Raw genomic sequence first — 20,314 nt, forward strand, 5'->3', positions numbered from 1 at the left:
ACTGGTCAGACCATTAATATTTTTTAGCAGTTGCCTAGATGAAGGCAAACAGAATATCAACCAATTAGCTTCCTTTGGCATCTAAAAACTGATCTAAATCATGGAGCTAGCCTTAGAATGGTAGGAGTAAGCAACTGTTGCCCACCAGATGTTCTTGGACTACAGTTCACAGCATTCCTCACCATTGGCTAAGCTGACTAGGGTTGACAGATATAATTCAATATCTGGAGGATCACACTTTGCCCATCAGGTCGGAGTACTGCAAGGCAAGACAGCTATGTGTGGATATTTTTATTAGAACTAAAACCTAGAATATGGTGATACATTTTAAATTTTAAAATGGCTGTGTCTTAGCACAGTTAAGAATTTGATTTGAGTGCCACAGCTATGCTCACAGTCCTTTCTCCCTAAATCCATTTCTGCTCCTTCTATACTTAAAACAACTAGGAATCAAAGATTTGCTGGTTCTACCAGTTGATCCTCATGTACCTTTTGGCCATTCTGGGGGTAAAGGTTAGAGTCATTGTTAGATTGTTAGATCAGATGTTAAGAAATATTTGCATTTCAAATCAATATGAGCTTTAAGAACTTAACTTGGGATTAATCAAGCTCTTTAATTATATACTCTCCCTTCTCTGTCAGTTTAAATTCTAAATATTTGGGGCCAAATCCAAGTGCTCCTCTTAACTAGAGTATATCAGTTGAATCAATGGGACTTACATAAGTGTTGACTTGACAAATGCCTGTGATTTGGTAATTGTCTTGTTGGGACAAATAATCAGATGTAGCTCAAAATCACATACATAAATCTAGAGGCCAGCAAGAATAAAATTACAAACTATAGCAATATCTCTTAATACAGGCATGGGGAGTCATGCAGTCCTCAAGGTCCTATTGGACTCCAGCTCCCAGTTTTTCTGGCTACAGGTGCTGAAAGATGCAGTCCAATATCTGGAAGACTTCGTGATTCCCACGTCTACTCTAACCAAACAAAAGCATGTGTCTTAAAAGTGCTAATTATTTGAAAGTAAAAGGGGAAAAAACAACTTTTAAAACCTCTGTTACTTATGAAAAAAATACTGTTTTTAAAATCATTGGTTGGATCCAGATTTAGGCACGCACAACTAACATCAACCCCCTGAAAGTGCTAATACAGATGGTGGAGAGTGCTACTGAATAGGGTAATCTGTACTATAGGCAGATAGGGGACCCCCAAAATCCAGCAGATTTACTTTTATTCATCAGAAGACAAACCCTGGGTCTGACTCAAAATATCAGGGACAAGGAACCTTGGGCCCCCCAGATGTTTTGGACAAAAACTCGCATCATCCTTTACCATTAACTATAGTGAATGGGACTTCTGGAAGTTGAAATCCAAAAGATTTGGAAGGCATTCATTCCCCAGCCCTGTTTTTCATCAGGGATTTGCTTTAAATGTGTTGCCTTCAATTCTGTTTAATCTTTTTGTTTGCATGACAAAACAAATTCAGACCTTGGAAAAAATATCTTCAGCACTAGCATTCTCACCTAGTATGAATGTAGCTGTTCAGGGTAAGCTGAGCTTCATCTTGAAGAGCTGCAATGGCAGCAGCATTTCTAAAACTTCTGAGTTCCGAACCACTGTGCGTAGGTACTGCAAAGCAGACAGGACACGTCACTTTAATAATTAGAACAGTGCAATCCAGCCGAGCAACTATGTTGTGTTTCATTACCACACAATTCCTTAATAGTACCAACATGCAGGAAATATCTGACTGGTTCCAATTCCGCTGCTTATGACAGCTTTCCCCAGTCTAATGGCCTCCAGGCCAGAACCTGGAAAAGTAATCTTTTTTGGACTACAACATTCAGAATCCTCAGCCAGCTTCTCCAAAAGCAAAATTTCCAAGCTCCAGATATGTTGGACTACAATTTTCACAATCCTCACAGCCAAGAATTACAGTCCAGGACACGTGGGGTGGGGTTATATTTTATCACTTGGGTATGTTGTCAGGACACCCAAACTAGAAAACCTCCCAGGAGAAATGACAATTTTAATCAAAAAATACCATTACATTTCAAGTTTACAAGAAACAGAAGGAAGCAATGCTACTGCTAATTCAATCCCAGTTTTGGAAAGCTAATCAAGATTAGAGATGAGAACTGCCATCCCCCCCCCCCCCCCCCAAAGATCTTTCTAAGACTTTTATGTAAGACTGTGTACAGTATCAAATCATTACCAATTCCTTGTCTTGGTTTCCTTTTCTCAGTATTTTTATGGGAATGAGTGCAAAATGTCTGCTTGACAGGATGGAGAACTAGTGGAGACAAAATAATTTTCTCTGTTTTAGTGATGTTCTGTTTTTATCAGGGGTTTTGCCTCCTCAAACTGTCAGAGAGGCTCCTTATTGTTCAGATGTTCCTGGCTTATAGTATAACAAATAGATAAATAAATTCAATTTGTAATTATATTCTGAATAAAGTGTACTTTTACTGTTTCATACATGATAATTTTATGCTAAGACAAGCTATATATAATGCATTTTACGTTCCTAATGTAACAACATAACTTTCAACCTATAAAGGGTGCTAATGCTGTATTGTTACTTTTTTCCAAAAATTTCCAGGTTTTTTTTTTTTTTTTTTTTGCGGGGGCAGGGGGGAACAGGCAAAAACATTATTCCCCATGATTTCAAAATGTCAGGGAATTTTACAACTCTTGTCAAAATAGAAAGCTCATGGACATCCTCTACAACATGCTTGGACATAGGTAGATATTAAAGAGGCACAAGTTTCTATACCTCCGAGGCTTTCCCAGGATTGCTCCTCTGCATGTTTTATTATGTCCGGGTATGGTATACTGATGGCACCATTAAGATTATGATAGAGTTCACAATGTGACATAAATCATATCTCATAAGTATGCTGGGGCCAGATTATGAAGAAATTTAGAGGTCACTTTCCAATATCAGCTGAGATCCTTCATTGTTTATTCAGTTACAAATGTGTAACTAATTACTGTCTCACGTCTTGATCCTCCAAACCTACCTTAACAGCCAGCAGCCACACCAAGTGATGGAGATCAGTTCTCCATCAGGTCACAGCAGAATGATGTTTCCAGGCCCCTTCTGCCAGCTAGTATTGAGGATGCAACAATCAGAAGCAGAACCTGTCACAGTCCATGGTCACAGCCTTGTTCCCTGTCAGGAGGGAGCTGGAAACGCCATCCTCTTTTCACTCTGTTCAACAGCTGAACAGACCTCCATTGCTCCGTTTGACTACTTGGTGTTGAAGTAGGTTGGGGAGGAATTTGTGATCATGGTAACATTGCCACAATCATGAATAAGCAGTATTAATACAAAACAGCTACAAATGCACAACTAGATCGTGAATCTGTAACTTGAATACTGGATGTCAGCCATTCTTTGTAGTACAATGTTGATCAAGATACTAAATTCACCAACAACTGGGAACAGTAATTAATTTGGGGGGTGGGAGGAGTAACCTTAAATCAATTGGGATTTTTGCAATTGCCAGTGCAAGGAGCAAAGGTTGGCACACTTTGTCTTGCTGTCCCAGCTGAGAAGATGATCTGTTTGGCAGAGTACATGGCATATCCATTAAGTCATGCTGTTGAATGCTGCTTGCTATTGGAGAGGCATTCGGGATTACTGTGCACAGTCTACCAGTGTATTCCAGTAACATTATGATCCTGTTGTCCCTGGGAAGTATCTGAGGGTCCATAGGATGGATTGGAAAGCCCCCTTCAATGTTGGTGGCACACTTGCAATCTCAAACAAAGATCTTAGATCCCTTTCTCCTGTCCCTGTGTAAAGAGCCAGGCCCTTCAGCTCCCCAAGACAGAGGTCAAATGAAAGAGATGGGAAAGAGGAAGCAAGTCAAGGAAAGTGTGCAGAGCTGATAAAGCATATTGGGAACTTAGACCATCCTTGAAGGTGGTCTAAATTTATTTCCTCCCATTTCATGCAGTGGGAGGGAAACTGATTTAAAAAAAAAGGAGGAGGAAAAAGAGCAAAAGCCACTTCTCCCTCCATCCCTTCCAGAAGGAATGTATATATTTCAGGTATTCATATCCCAAGAGTCCTCCAATTTCAGGGTTATGATTGTTTGTTTAATCTATTTTCATGCATTTCTTACCAGCTTTAAAAGTGACGATGCATTTAAGGCAGGCGAATTCTGTAGCATCTAACCGAAGCTGTCTAAATCTAGCCACAACCTCTTGTAATGCCTGTATTTCTGAGATAATCTTGTTTAGCTTTTGAGAATCTGTGTTGTCACCGTTCATGCCTGGAACAAAAGTGTGTGAAATACATATACTGTTAAGTCATTTGAATATATGATAGATTTTTTTTAAATTTAAAAAAATAATACATATCAATAGCTGTTCAATTGTCACTTTCTGAGATCTGCTTCAACACAAAACTGACTATATTATAGGAAAGTTAGTATGAAATCTTCTCTTGGATGATAACAAACACAGTAATTTGCATTTAAATAACAATGCAAGCAGTCATGAATGCAACAAAACAACATTATTTGCATTTAAATATAGATTTATAAATGACAGGTATACTCCATTGTTAGGAAGACATTTGTTATTCTTTACATGTTGTCCTTTTTCAGTAATGTATTTTTATGGTAATTTCTATAACAAAGTCATTAAATTGTGCAATTCTTACCAGATACAGCCAGTAGAGTGTTAGCATCAACTGGAATGGCCCATTGTGCTATTCCTAGAACAAACAGTTCCCTCCAAGCATCTTCCAAAAGCATCAGCTGTCATACAATAGAGGTACAATATAACATGGTGTATAATTTATAGATTGATAAACAATTCCAATATGTAAATTTCTGTGGTTTTTTTAAAATAATGGCTTTAAAATGCTGCACTGTTTCCCCATCCTATCCTTGCTTGGGTAGTAGTTATTCCTTTCTCATTTCACCATATGCATCCACAGATAGTATGGATAAGTGTGTCTCTGTGTTGGGATAAGTCTTTGAAATTACAGCTTCTTATGAAGTGTAAAAACAGAAATAAAGCTCTTGCCCTCAAAAGCATGAAACCATCATGAAGCTCCACTCCTGAAAGTGAATGCCACACATCCTGACTGTTTTCTTTTCTAAAGCATTGTAAACAAGAAGAGCTAAATACAATATAGCAAAATTCATTTTCCCCCAAATGGAATTACCTCCAACAACCAAATATTCTCTTGCTTTTGCAGACAAGCCCCATATCCAGTTTTTGTATGGACATTTGTCCAATGAGACTAAATAGGTTAGGCAAGCAAATTACAAGCAGTTCTACAATTCTGGAATTCAATGATCGTAAAAGCCTTATTGGTACTTATATAGAACATTTATCTGTGCTGGGGTGGGAAACATCAGGGCATATATAGTGCCCGAACAGATAAGCCAAAATAAAGCTGCTTTGGGTCACTTTGGAGGTATACTGTTTAAATGACACACACATCTTAAAAGGCCAGAAGCTGCGCCAAAGCTGCACTCCAGTCCTTAGGACTGGAGCGTGGCTTTGGTGCAGCTTCCAGGCTCTTAGGACGCATGCAGCATTTAAACAGCATACCTCCAAAGTGACCTGAAGCAGCTTTATTTTGGCCTGTCTGTTCAGGCCCATAGATGAATCTGGCCTTCTGAAGGTCCTAATCTGATGGTCATATTTCTTTTCGCGTACCACCATCATTTCCTGGTTTCCCTGCTTTTGTATAGGTTTTTCTCCCATTCTGAAGAAATAGGAGAATGCATCTTCTAAGGTTTAGCAACTGGCAGTAGGAGCTTTAATAAAACATTTGCTAATATCTTTACTTATGCACATATGCCTCTGGCCCTAACCAGCACCCCCTGAGAATTTATCTGACATTGAATATAGCTGTCAGTCTGAAAGAAATTCTCCAACCTTGCAACACCCTCAGCCTGCGTTTTTATCCCATAACATAACACCCATTGCCCCAGTGGTGTAGATCTACACCAGTGGTCCCCAAACTGTGCTCTTTAAGGGATTTTGGAGCCCTGGTGGCACAGTGGTTAAATGCCTGTACTGCAGCCACTCACTCACAAACCACAACGAGTTCAATACTAGCAAAAGGGCTGAAGCTCGACTCAGGCTTGCATCCTTCCGAGGTCACTAAAATGAGTACCCTGCTTGTTGAAGGCAATTAGGTTATACTTTGTAAACCGCTTAGGGAGTGCTTAAGTGCACATTTTGGGGACCACTGATCTACACTATTAAAACACGCTGAAGCATGTTACAGATCAGGCAGTGGAGATTCAAAGATTCAGAACAGCACTTTTTTGTTAATTGGGTCTATGTGTCCCTTGGTGTTCCTTCTCTGCATTATATGATGTGTTCCTGGCTGCTACTTCTAGCAGTCATAATAGAATTTTACTACCCAGGGATAGAAATGATGGATGACCTGTTTTCAGAAATTGCTCAATTGGACATGAAACCCTGACCCAGCTTCCCATTGGTCAGGAAGAATATAAAGCTAGATGTTTCTTTGGCTTTAGGAGGACACCAGAGAGGCAACACTATGCAGGCATGCCTTCCTTTTGAAATGCTATGGTGCTATCCTTTCTTTCAGACTATGGACTAGAAATATGTGGTGATGATCTTAAAAAATTGATGAAGGTGATATCCTTCTTCTTTAAGCCAAGAAATGACGAGTCTTCAGCTTGCCCTTTCTGTGTACCCCTAGTAAGAATGAACAGAGGAACATAAGCCAAGCCTCCTTAAGTTAACTCATTTGGGTGAACAGAAGTGGAGGAAAGTTCAATAACCATGCAGTGGTGACTGCTCCAAGGACTGAGCTAGGAATGACCTTCCCAAAGTGTTACCAGTAACATCTGACCTTTACAATTGTCACATAGCCTTTGAGTGACTTGGCAGATTATTTATCGCTTGCTTGTAAATCATCATTGAAAAGATCTCTGCAAATGGGCCTATTATCTGTCAGATATCCATGTCATGCTTGTGGTCAGGAAGAAAAGAGCTGAGATCATGTATTGGGAAATTAATGTGCATTACATGGTTATGGCTCCATAAAACTACCCTCCCTAAACTACCCTTACCACCTTGTAAGCAGTACAGCTTCTGAACATAGATATTTTTGTTTTGTCAGAGAGTTGACACATCCAACTATTTTCCTTCAGGTGGATGTGCTGTGATAGGCATTCACAGGGACCTCCAAGGGTCTTGGGATGTCCTGGAAGATGACATCCTTGCCTCATTTCCAGCTATAGGAAAATAGCTGCATGTTTCTCCACTGATTCCCCCCCCCCCCCCTCTAATAATACTGAGAACTTAGAAATGGCCATGTTGGGAGGTGAGTGCACTGCTTACAAGGTGGGTTGGGGGAATTTTGGATCAGTACATGATTGGAACAAAATTCCATCCTCCACAATGATCAAAAAGATGAGCTGCACAATTCTGACTTGATCTGTCGTAATTCAGTAACAGATGCCAACCATGGGTCTGTCTTCCATCCTTACCTAAATAATTCAGAGGTGACCTCCAGAGCATTTCTCTTTCTGTTGCACTCATGACATAATTGTGAGATTAAGGCTGCAATTGTAAACCATAAATCCAACTCAATGAGACTTCCATCTGATGAAATATGCTTAGGATTGGGCTACAAAGTGCCAACAGCAACTTTCATCTGTCTTTCTGTTTCACACATTATTGAGTATGCTTATTGAAACCAGAATTTGCATTTGATGGAAATGAAAGAACAATAGGAGGAAATGATCCTATCCTAAATTCACCATTCTGAATTTGGGTTGAGCTAAAATCTTCAGCTCATAGTCTGGTCTTTAAAACCCAGAGAGGATAATGATGTCATTAATAAAATCTTAAAATCTTTGGGCTTCCAGGGTGGATGGATGGGGTGGGGGGATTAATTTCACATAACGATTCATGAAACTTGCCTTTAATTTTCCCTGTTAGCTATGCAGCCCGTTCATTTAAAATGACAGCATAATCTGATTCCTGACATGGATAATAGGCCTATTTGGTAGAGTTCTGTTCAGTGATAACTTTAATCTGTGCTAAGCCACTCCTAATATATCGACGGGACTCTAATTTCTCTGCAAGAGCCTCCCCCCCCCCCCATACTCCACCTCTCTTACTTCTAAGACCCATTTATTCTACTGGAATGGAATGGATAAAGTTTTACAGCCAAGTGAATTAAATATTTCTCTAAATGAGGGAAGGAAAATAGGTGACCTCCACCAGACATTGTTACTGCCTAAAATGAGGGATGGAGAATATGTGACCCCATCCAAACGACAACTTCTATCATTCATCACAATTAGCTATGCTGGTTTAGAGCTCATGTGTACTGCAGCCTCACAACAACTATACGACCACATATTCCCAGCTCTGACCTTAAACAGAAGTCCTGGCAGCACCACAGCAGTGGAAGGAGGGCTGTGGGGCCATGGGAAAATAGTTCATTTAGTCAGATGTTAAGAGTTGTATTCTTTTGTGTCAGGTAGGAAAGGAAAAGAAAGACCCCCTCTAACTCAAGAGTCAATAGCACCATTCCCAGTACTCACACTAAATCTGTTATTGTTTAAAACAAGTTAAATGAAGGTGTGGGTAAAAACAGATCTAAACAATAATGAAATAAATACGTTTATCACACAGCATTCTGGCTGTGGGTACTAAATGAGAACGAAACGGAATGCACTTCATCGCATGGCCAGGTTCCCATCCAGGTCCCATTTGGTGCTCAAAGTGTCCCTCGCCCGTCCCAGAGTGAGAACTGTTAAAAAGGGTTCTCAGCTGGCAGGAACGTTTTCGGACCGTTCCAGGTGATTTCAGTGTGATAAGCCAACCAATTCTCAATCCGTCCTTGTGTTCTGATTGACAAAGACAATTTCCTTCTTTCCCATTCTAGAAAGTATGCAATCTCTACTGTTCTTCCAGGTATGACGTGAGGAGGTCACCACAAGTAGTGTTAAAATTTAATTATATTTTAATTCATGTAATACTTTTTTTCTCCTGAGAAAAAGAATGATCACAATGTAAACATCTCTGTAGCATGTTTTTGGATGGAGAATTTCCCCCTCCCCCCCTCATATACTGACCACCTAATAGGCAAGAGAGAAGCCAGGGAAAGGGAGCAGCCCTCAGGGCAAGCAGCTGTGTGTGTGTGGCAGGCAGGCAGGGATGCCTCTGCCTGTGTGCATTTCCCTGCAGCCTCCCGCTTTCCAAACTTTCTGAGTCACAGCCCTTCACCAGCCCCCTCCAAAAGGAAGGTGAGCAAGGTTCCCCCTCAAAACAGAAGTGTCCCCTGACCGGCTCGCCGCCTCCTCCTCCTCCTCCTCCTCCTCCTCCTCCTCCTCCGTGACTCCTTCCCTTTGGCTCTGTCTTGCCTTCCTCTCCCTGCCTGTCTCTCTTTATGAGCCAGGGAGGACTCAAATCCTCACTAGGACAGTACACATGCACAAAAGAGGAACTGCCCCAGCTACAGTAACGGAAACACAATATATGCAGTGTGATAAAATGTGTTCTCATACCATTACCATTACGTTACAAAATATTGAATGCAGTAACACCCATTCCCATATCGTTTCTCCATGGAACGTTACAGGATCTCTATGGGAACGTTACAGGTACTGGTGCGATAAATTTAAAAGATTAGAGAAACAAGCTTTCTCCTTTGACCCATACACACATATGTTCATTTAAATGGAAGTGGCAGTCTTGATCCAGAGATTAGCTTAGTCCAAGATCTGTTGAAGTCAATAGAAGACCTGTCCACTGATCTCAGTGGGGTTGAGGTATGACTGCCCTCCCAACAAGCCTGCCACAGTATTGCAAGTCCTTGTCACAGCCCTGCTTGCTGGTGGGAGTAAGGTGGAAATATCATTCACCTATGTACCATTTTCCAGCAGAATCAACCTCTGTCTTCGGTGCAGATGTTGCCTGGTAAAGTAGATATGTGGGGAAAGATTGCAGTCGTGTCAATTGTGCCACAGTTGTGACTATGTAAGGGTTGTGAATACAGATCAGCTTCAGATGTGTAACTTCAGGCTACACATTTCTAAGTGTGATATTGAATTTAGGCCCTGCACATGAACAAATCCATTCCCCAAGGAAAATTATACTTGCTCTCAGTTCCATACCATCTAACACAGTGGTCCCTAAACTGTGCCTTTAAGAGATTTTGGACTTTAGCTCCCAGAAGCCTCAGCCATGTTGTCCAATAGTCTGGGATTCTGGGAGCTGAATTCCAAAATCCCTTAAAGAGCACAATGACCAATGGTTTGTAGCATTCTATGGGTTTTTTTTATTATTAAGGAACAAAAAAGGCACCAGTTTAGTAACTTTTGAGAAACTGTCGTGATAGTTAATCTCTTTTTTAAAAGACACCTTAGAACTGAAACAGAAATGAATTATCATTTGAAAGTAACTTTCCAAGCTCTTGTCCCTCCCCTATGCCTGGCACGTGTATTCACCATAAAACTTACCTGATCTTGTAATGACAGAGTAGAAAAAGCTGGGACACTCTTAGCCCATTTGATGCTCATGAAGAGAAGCCTTGCTGCAGATTCACAAACGGATTCCGTAGCTACTTCATAGAGATACATGGGAGTACCACTGACTTCATGTGGATACTAAGAGTAAAATGGGAGGGAAGCAGCAGCATAAGTTTAAAGCTGGCTCAGAGCTCTCTATTTTTAGTCAATTATTTGATTTTCTAATCTGTTTCTGACAAAGAACAATGCTTTCAAAATGGAGGAGAGGAGACAAGAGAATATAGGACTATCTTAAGGCCCTCCCCCAGGAGGAAGGGGAGGAAGACAAAAATAAAGGCATGTAAAAGTTACTTTGCAAAGTAAGTGACCACTGGTCCTGCTAGTTGGGGGATTCTGGACGTTATACACTCTACACCTCAAAAAAGTAATTTTCTAAGCTTTGATAAAAATGGTTGCTACATGTTGGCAGAAAGGATGGTACAAATTTGCATTTCTCTTGAATGGTAATATGGAAATTAATAAAAAGCAAAGTGAAGAATTTCATATTCAGGAAGCCTAATCCAATGAACCGTTGTGCAAATGTATCAGTGCCTTGAATGAAGCATAATAGATGAGATCCAGGAACTGCCTTCTGTGGACAAAAGGTATTCTTCCATTTACAGGAAACCCCTAATCTAGTGGAAGTTTCACTACTTGAATAGAAAATGTAGTGATTTTCATTAATTTCTACAGACCGCAAATCCATCTCTTCCCCATCCCCATCTGCCGTGGAGGGCTTAGGGACTAAAAAAGCAGGGCAGGTGGTGCTGGGGTCTGCAGAGTGAGGAACTTGTGAAGGTAAAATAGGGCCTGTTATAGACTGCTAAAATAAAGCTGCTTTGGGTCTCTTTGGAGGTATGCTATTTAAATGATGCCTGGGTCCTAAGAGTCCGGAGGTTGCGCCAAAGCCACACTCCGTTCCTAAGCACTGGAGTGCAGCTTTGGTGCAGCTTCCGGATTCTTAGGATGCATGCATCATTTAAACAACATACCTCCATAGAGAGCCGAACCAGCTTTATTTTGGCAGTCTGTAACAGGCCTAAGTACACATCCACCTTGCCTTCCACTGACGGAAGCCTTCTGAACACAACCCTACTTAGAAAATGATTGTCAAGAAGCTAGATCCACCCTGATGCTTGTTCACACCATCCTCTCATGCAAGTGCTGCCACAATGTGGAATCTTCATCACACTGACTAACAGGAAAAAAAAATAAGGACATTCCATAAATCTGTTGACACCCATTTTCTCTAACCAAGTCAATTCCTTGAGTTCTCTCCTTTTACTACCACTTTCTGATGAAATCTCTTCTCTGTCTCCCTTATGGTGTATTCTTGTTTACTCTGCAACAACATGTCCTGTACAAACTTGGGAAGCCAGTGGAAATAGGAGCTCATTGTGGTTGTTGTGGAATGTTTAGTTTCAAAATAGATGGGCTTATATAGAAACTCAAATACATACGGTTACACTAGATGTCACAGGAAAGGGGATGTAAAGGAAGCTCATAAACCCACATATACCCAAGTTTACATTTGCCACATTATTTGATTGAATTTTTAAGAGCTTCAAAGATTATGATTCTCCTGTAGGACAAATTGCAGAAAATAAGGCTCATAGTCCTTATTTTGTACCAAACTGGCCTTCCCAGGAAAAAAAGTACATAGCTATCATTTTATTTATACATTTCATATGTAAACACATAACCACTTAGGAGCACTTTGGCTTGCTCCTAGACACTTTTTAAAGTGTTTCCCATAGTATCATGGTCCACTGAAGTTATGTGTCAATCCTGAGGTGTTGATTCTGCTACAGAGCCCAACTCATCTGGCCCAGTGGCAGGATGTGAAACTGTCTCTCCATCTCTGGGATGCAGTGGTAATTTCTGAACTGACGGAGCCAAAATATATGTCTCCAAGAACAATCTGAAATTAAGCCAGCTTTGTTGATTTATATCTCTCAAAAAGCAACAATAAGCAGCAAAACAGCCAACTTATTCAGATCAGATGAAGAAGAAAAAAAACAGGGGCATCATCTTTCACCTCTGTGTCATCTTGAACTAATTCTGTCCACTTTGGAACTATCTAGATCAGCACGACACCTAAGAAGATATTTCACATTACCATGCAGGGTGTAAAGAACATGCAGGTGTATATTTTTAGAAATACTTCCTAGAAGAATCTGTCTGGGGGATTCTGGGAGATGTAGTCAAAAGAGTAACTATTCCCAGCTCTGCCATATATGCCATAGCTAGCAGGCCATTAAGAAATTGCTCCCACATAGCAAGGAATACATGTGAATCTGTTAATGATTACAACAATGTATATTACAATACTATGGATAATTGTAATAAATCATAACTTTTTCTAACTATCTAAATATTTGTCTGATGAATTCATGTCATCTGTTTATTAAGGACACACACACTATTAATAAACTTGAAAAATCCTACATAGTTATTTACAATAAAACTGACTGATTTGGGCATAATATTTTTTTAGTAAGTCATTTACTCAAGTATAGGCAGTAGCTTGAAATAAGATTACTGGGGGGCAAACATCACATAATGGGACTTACATCTGAATAAACATGCATAGGTGAGCACCGTTAGTCTTTCAAATATAATTTAGTTCAAGAGCAGGGCATCTGTGACACTCTGGATGTTTTATGGTTCAACATGCCGAAGTCCCACCCAGTGTAGCCAGCAATAAAGGACTGTGGTGGTTATAATCTCAAATGTTGTAGCAGTGGACCTGTATTATACAAAGATCTTATTTGCAGAGATAGGGTTTTGTTTTGTTTTGGCATTAATACTAACTGCAGCACAATCAACACAGAAAACTAAGTAGAGGGAGGTTCCCATTTAGGAAAGTCCTCTTTGTCTCTTAGACTTGCAAAGCTTTCTTTCTTTCTTTCTTTCTTTCTTTCTTTCTTTCTTTCTTTCTTTCTTCTGGGGCCTATTAAGAAAATGTGGCAAACCAAAAAGAAAAAGGAGCTGACCTTTGGAGTCGGTTGAGCCAGTCCCACCAAGCTCTGCCTTTCTGATGTAGTTGAAACTGCAGCCAGTTCTAGATTATGAGGTTCCAGTTGTGTAACAGTGGTGAAGAAAGCTGGGGCAGGGAGAGCAGCAGATGGGAAGTGTGGTGTGGCTCCATTATCTTCCTTGTGCCCTCTGAAATACAGAGCCACTTGTTTCCTTATTGTGGATGTCCTTGGTCCCCTTTCATGTTGAACAGCTGAGAATTAAAAACAAAACACTCAAACTCTTAGTATGAGACTGAGTAAAAAAAAACCTTTGAAGTACAGAGCACTAACTGAATTAATTACCTGTACAAATATATCATTAAATGTATTAATACACCCAGGCTTTAAAAACCCTGGGTGTTGTCTATCCTCTACAGCACCAACAATTCCCTCTTTGCTGACCTACTGTGATGCCATGCAATGCTCACAAATATTCTAATGCATGGCAGCAAACATGTGAGGAATAGCATTGTAACACATGTAATTTTAATTTTGGTTGGGAGGGAAACTTTACAGAGGATCAAGAAGAAGGCAATGTTGATGGTCAGAAAAAAAGGACTAGGAAGGGAATTTGGAGATGGAGAAATGCCCTCTTGGGAGCCAAGTGGACAAAGAAGGCAAAAACATGTTTTTCAGTGGGTGGGAGAGTGAGAGCTCAATTTCCCACATGGGCTTTCACTCACCAGCCAAATTTTCAGCTGGCGATCTCCAATAACATTTAACTTAATTTAATGATGTCTAGAGACTGATTCATTTATTTAGTGGGGCAGAATACAGAAAAGCATAGACAGAGAGCAGTTACTGCTAACAAGATTGGAAAAATGACAAATTAAATAGTCTTGCCAGCCTTCAAGAGAAATGGGCAGTATTTAAATATAGGCAACAAAGCTGTCATTTGGAAAAATCACAAAATGGTCAGCTCTTCATTTTTGAGATCATTATTCAAATAAAACTTGTTTATTATTAGAGCAGCTGAAAATTTCTTATTTCTGAATTGCCAATTCAAATTAATGGCCTGGCTTATGGGAGAATTAAAACATACAAGCCCCAGTCTGGAGATCCATATCTAATGTGGCGATGTGTGATATTGTGTGTGTGTGTGTAAAACTGCTAATAAGTGGAGAAAACAAGTTCAATCAATTGGATCACTTGATGCCAACCAAAATATGCATTTTCATTCACAGTAATAATGTGTGAAGACAAAGGGATACACATTGGATGATGCTCTTTTGGGGGCACATGTGCTTGTGGTACAGGGGTTAAATTTGCTTTGATTTCTGAGTTGTCACACAGTCTGTGGATAGCCCATAATGGTGGTTTTCTTGAGGCAGTCAGCTGTGGTGCGAACACAGTAAAGTTGGGGCTGTTTTTGAAGCTCACGGCATTAGAAGATTGGTTGTAAGCTTAAGTATGGAAGTGATGAGCTGCAGCCTGACCAAAATTGACCATCTCTTATTACCTTCAACTACCTACTACCCTGGATCTGGTGCAAGAGACATATATAGGTATCAGCAAGTGAGTGCCAAAATACATGTGGTCAATCACTTCCATTACAAGGTGGTTGTTGGTTCTGGAGTTTCCCTGCTTTGCCTTCCTTTTCTTTCTTTTTTGCAGTTCAGTTTCTTGCCAGAAAATAATACTTTTATGCTCCAGCAGTAGCATGGGCAGACTTTGGTCTTGTAAAAATTACTATCTATCTATCTATCTATCTATCTATCTATCTATCTATCTATCCACACAGACACGCACACACACACACACACACATTTACAAAGCTTGGGGAACTTTCTTTTTGGAAGTATGGCTTCCCAGATTCATCATGGACACTTGGGAGTTGTAGTCCAGGACATAACATTTCCAAGTCCCCAAATCCATCAATTGGAGTCTGGTGCAGAATACATACATTTTGAAATGAAAGCATTCTGAGTCCAGGAATCTGAGTATCAGAACTGATCAGAATTATTAGCACTTCCACAAGGAGAAAAATAATAAACCAATTCTTCATTGTCCCAAGCTTTCTTGATCACAGAATTGTAATTTGGGTGTGGGAATATAAGACAATTGTTGCTGCTGTCAGTAAACAATTGGGAGCCAGAAATTTTTGCAAATTAGGAGCAGATCTACTGAGAGATTGAGATCTATTTTCTGTTCTTCCTCACCAGAGCCTACCGAAAGGTAAATAACCTAAAGCATGAAACAAATCTAAGGGGTGAGTTGGGGTACAAATATTAGAAAAAATAGACTTTAAGGGAGATGGGATAGGCTTGAAACTGCCTGAAGCAATGAGAAAGAACAATGCAAGCAAAACCAATGGAGAACACAGAGAGAGGAAAAGGAGTTAAATGTGTGTTTCTTATATTAATACTAATGATGTCTTTTTATTTTCCAGTGGAAGAGACAGCACTGAGAACATGATAATTTTGTCTCTGTCAAAGCTGGAAAAGCAATGGTAGACTTAGTTAACCTGGGCTGATCCTAAAACCATCCTGCTAATACAGTGGACCCTCCACATTCGCTGGGGTTAAAGGCACAGGACTCCTGTGAAAATGGAAAAACTGTAAATAAAAAACCACTATTTTTTTTTACCTGAATGTGTTCCCTCAGGTAAAAAAAATAGTGTTTTTTTTAAAATTATTATTTGCTGACCTAAGAATCTCTAAGTCCTCCTGGGCAAGTCTATGGTCAAGATCTGCCAGAGGTTTACCATGAAATTGTGCTGGAGGACATACAAATACCTCTCTCTAGGAATCTCTGGGTCCTCCAGTGCAACTTTTGGTGAATGTTGGCCACAGAGTCATGCTGGAGGACCTAGAGATTCCTAGAGAGCATATTAATCAAATCCATAAAAAATCAACACCACAAAAGTCAAAGCTGCAAATGTGGAGAGATGACCATATATTGCTGTTCCTTCATTCATTTGTTGTCTTACCTATCTACTGTGGGCTCTAGAGCTTATCTTTGGATGAGGGAGGCAGAATTTTGGTTCTGTTGTTTCCTCTGATAGGTAGCAGCAGCAGCAGCCAATGTAATCTTGCACTTGAATGCACACACATATCCAATATGTGTGGTATCTACACTAGATGGGGCAGCTATATTTACATAACCATCCTGTGATTTAAAGGCTTGCTGGAAGCCAACAAAGTAAATGAACTTGTGGGTGTTGAAAAAGGCATTGTTATTTTTGCCCACTGATGCTGAATGATTGCTACAAATTCTGGAGACTGGCCAGTTCCTAGCACTGACTCAGTTTAATAGTCACATAGGGAATCTCCATTTTCTTCATCTCCTGACAAAACACATCAGGAGATAGGGTCCTACTGACATTCCTCAATGCTTTCCCATTTTAGTTCCTGTGCCATACTATTCATGTCTATTAGAGGTAAGTCCCATGAGTTCATTGTGGTTATATAGTGCACAGGGCTAAATCCTTTTCCTTAGCAATACCTGTGTGTCCAAATGGGGAGAAGCATGAGAAAATCTAGATGCTGATGGGCAACCCTGTTTTCTGAGAAATGGCTTTCACAATTGCTGACCACTCATCCCTAGGGCTTATGAGGGACAGGGTGTGTGTGGGGAGGAGAGAATGGAAGAGATGCCATTAAGTACCATCTTTATTCATGTTGACCTCCAAGCACTTCTTCAGCCGACATGCCCTGCATTGGTTCCTGTGTGTCTTGTCCACTGGACAGCCTCCCTGAAACAGAGATAACGTTTTTATTAAAAATGAAAAATGGATCTGAACAAAGTTATTCTGGAACAGGGAGATGCTTGATTCTCCAATTGAGATGCACATACCCTCCTTCCCTGGAACTGTTCCCCTTTCTGGAGACGAATGATCTGCTCTTCAGCACCCCAGACAGCTCCCTGCTTGGTAGAGGCCGAAAGCTAGGTAAAGTGGCTTTGGCTGCATCCACACTGCAGTCATAATCCAGTTCCACGCCACTTGGAGGGCCATGGCTAAATGCTATGGAACTCTGGGAACTGTAGTTTGTTGTGGCACCTAAAATCTCCGACAGGGAAGTTTCCAAAAACTGTAAATCCCAGAGAATTCCATAGCATTGAGTCGTGACAGTTAAAGTGGTGTGAAACTGGATTATTTCTGCAGTGAGGATGCAGCCTTTGTGGACTATAGCCTTCCCCACTGTCAGGATGACCATGGACTTGGGGTCCTGGGAGATGTAATCCTATCCCTCCCCCCCTCCCAAATAGCAATTTCCCCAAGGCCTGGCTTTTACACTCTGACAATGGCCCCTCTCTTTGCAATCCTGTTGTAACAAGGAGGCCTCTTCCTTTTCCTCTATCCTTCCCTTCTTCTTTTCTCTCTTTTTTGCTCTTGTTGTGTGCCTTCAAGTCATTTCCAATTCATGGTAACCCTAAGGCGACTCTATCATACTTCTTCCATCAGGCGTACCCCTAATATCCCCGAAGTAACCCCATCCCTCTCCTCACTATTGCGCTTTGTGCTAGTTGGATAACTGTTTGTATTGCAGGCCATTTTATACTGATGTTTTTAATAATGTTGAGACTATTGTAGTTTTTAATTGTTATGGATGTTATTGACTATTTGTATTATAGATGCTGTAACCCACCTTGATCCCTGGAAAGGCGGGCTAAAAATAAAAATAAAGCTATTATTATTATTATCATGGGGTTTTCTTTGCAGGATTTCTTCAGAGGCGTTTTTGCCATTGCCTTCTCCTGAGGAGGTTGACTTAGTGTGACTTGTCCAAGGTCACCCAGTGGGTTTACATGGCCAAACCAGGATTCGAACCCTGATCTCTCCAGAGTCACACAGTCCAACACTTAAAACCAGGACGCCAGGCTGGTTCAATGGAGTATAAGTATTATATCTACAGACTTTTGACAGGTTATTTTATTTTTAAAAAATGGATTGGTGAAGATAATGGTTTAATAAGAAAAAATCCAAATTGATCATCCAGTTGGAAACAGTTATGGGAAAGTAGGCTTAGGCTGCATCCACACTGGAGAAATAACCCAGTTTGGCACTGCTTTAACTCTTTTCTTGCTCAAAGCTGTGGAATTCTGGGAGTTGGAGTTTGTTGACAGAGCTTCTACCAACCCCAGAATTCCATAGCAGTGAGCCAGGGCAGTTAAAATGGTGTTAACCCAGGTCATTTCTTCAGTGCAGAGGAGGCCCTAGTTCATACTCACAGAATTGTACCTTTACCTCTTACTCCCCCGCATCCCTACCCTACTCTTATTTACTTGGAGGCAGCTGACATTAATGGCAACAGGCTTCCCTTGCAAATACTGTAAAGGCTGACTGTGAAACTAGTCCCTTTGACTTTCCAGCCTGGCCTGACAATCCTAAAGGTGAGACCTGGGGGCAGAATTGTATTTATTTCATTTCATTCCTATGCCGCCTTTCTCCCAGGAAGGACCCGAGACAGCTTACAAATAAAACCATTTTTAAAAATTTTGCAGTCACGTTTTTGGAGTTTTTTGGGGAGGTCCAGAAACCAGAAGGACTTCTGGGCAAAGGGGAGCATCTCACGATGGTCAATCAATCAATTTAATTGATGTCTGTGGTTGTAATCCTCTATGCATCTATCTGCTTGGCTGGGAGAAAGGCCCTATTAAATGCAACTAGACTTGATCCACAGATGATACCTATCAAATACATGTTTTTCCTCCTTTCAGTCCACTGTGTTTTGTTATGGTGAACTGTTTTATCATAGTTTTCTAGTTTATTGTCTGAACCCCCGATATCTCGCAATATAGATACAAATCTGTTAGATTTGTTGATCTCCACACTAGCTCCCTTTTCTAATATTGGGTACCCAATCGGTATCTCTCAATGCCCAGCTGAAGTTGAAAGTTAAAAGTTATTGCAATGGTAGAAATTGGGGGATTGATGTAACATTTTGTGAGGGGGAGAAGAAAGAATTCTTATTTGGGAGGGGCAATGCCGTCATTTTGACACACACACACACTTCTGCACATCCCTGAGTGAGATCACAATTTCTGGCAGACTTTGTGCACCTCTCCCTCCTCCAGGTGCAAATTTGCCCAAGGAGGCAAATAAGAAATAAATGCCCTCTCAGATGGATTGAAATGTTGGTGTGTTTAAACCAGAGAGGGAAGGAAGGCTGGTAACTTGAAACGGGACGATCTTACACCTGAAACCTGTTTACTCAGAATGAAAGTATTTAAGTCTTTGAAGGGGTGTCATACTGAGGAGGGAGCAAGTTTGTTTTCTGCTGCTCCAGAGACTAGAAAATGGAACAATGGATGCAAGCTCCAGGAAAAGAGATTCCACCTCAACATTAGGAGGAACTTTCTCACAGTAAGGCCTGATCAATAGTGGAACACATTTCCTCAGAGAGAGGTGGAGTCTCCTTCTTTGGAGGTCTTTAAACAGAAGCTGGATGGCCATCTTTTGGGAGTGCTTTGATTGTGAGTTCCTGCATGGCAGGGGGCTGGACTGGATAGCCCTTGAGGTATCTTCCAACTCTATGATTTTATGAAATCTGAAATGTGACCAGATGTTTTAGACTTTTCTCCCAAGGAGCAGAGGTGGTGGAGGAAAGCAAGCATCTTTTGCAATGCAAGAGCACATAATATCTAGTTGGATGCATTGAATTCAGAGGGACTTACTCTCAGGTAAGGGACCCTGCAGGGCTGCCTAGCCTTCAGATACAAGAGGCCTGTAGCAGGATTCTGTGCCAAGGTGCTGGGAAGCAGCCCTTACCTTGTTTCCAGAGGAACTCATTGGCTTGTAAGAGTGCAATGAGGTG

The 20,314-nt window shown here is 40.7% G+C and overlaps 1 protein-coding gene across 3 annotated transcripts in view; it reads right to left on the reverse strand.

Annotated features, from left to right (window-relative positions):
* Positions 1 to 20,314, reverse strand: part of NR2E1 (nuclear receptor subfamily 2 group E member 1) — a 45,473-nt gene that overhangs the window by 1,400 nt on the left and 23,759 nt on the right. Inside the window, exons 3-9 of one of the 3 annotated variants that reach the window (XM_089530626.1) lie at positions 17,163 to 17,250; positions 13,533 to 13,768; positions 10,489 to 10,635; positions 4,680 to 4,776; positions 4,138 to 4,287; positions 2,220 to 2,297; positions 1,528 to 1,633 (exon numbers count right to left, since the gene is read on the reverse strand). In XM_089530626.1, coding sequence (XP_089386752.1) covers positions 1,528 to 1,633; positions 2,220 to 2,297; positions 4,138 to 4,287; positions 4,680 to 4,776; positions 10,489 to 10,635; positions 13,533 to 13,768; positions 17,163 to 17,250 — 902 coding nt within the window. Of the gene's footprint in view, positions 1 to 1,527; positions 1,634 to 1,836; positions 2,298 to 4,137; positions 4,288 to 4,679; positions 4,777 to 10,488; positions 10,636 to 13,532; positions 13,769 to 17,162; positions 17,251 to 20,314 lie in introns of those variants that run through there. The other 2 variants (XM_089530627.1, XM_089530628.1) reach the window with 2 other exon arrangements.

Source organism: Sceloporus occidentalis, unplaced genomic scaffold (genome assembly GCF_023333645.1).
Source record: "Sceloporus occidentalis isolate IW3139 unplaced genomic scaffold, rSceOcc1.0.p SCAF_6, whole genome shotgun sequence".
Taxonomy (NCBI): Eukaryota; Metazoa; Chordata; class Lepidosauria; order Squamata; family Phrynosomatidae; genus Sceloporus; species Sceloporus occidentalis.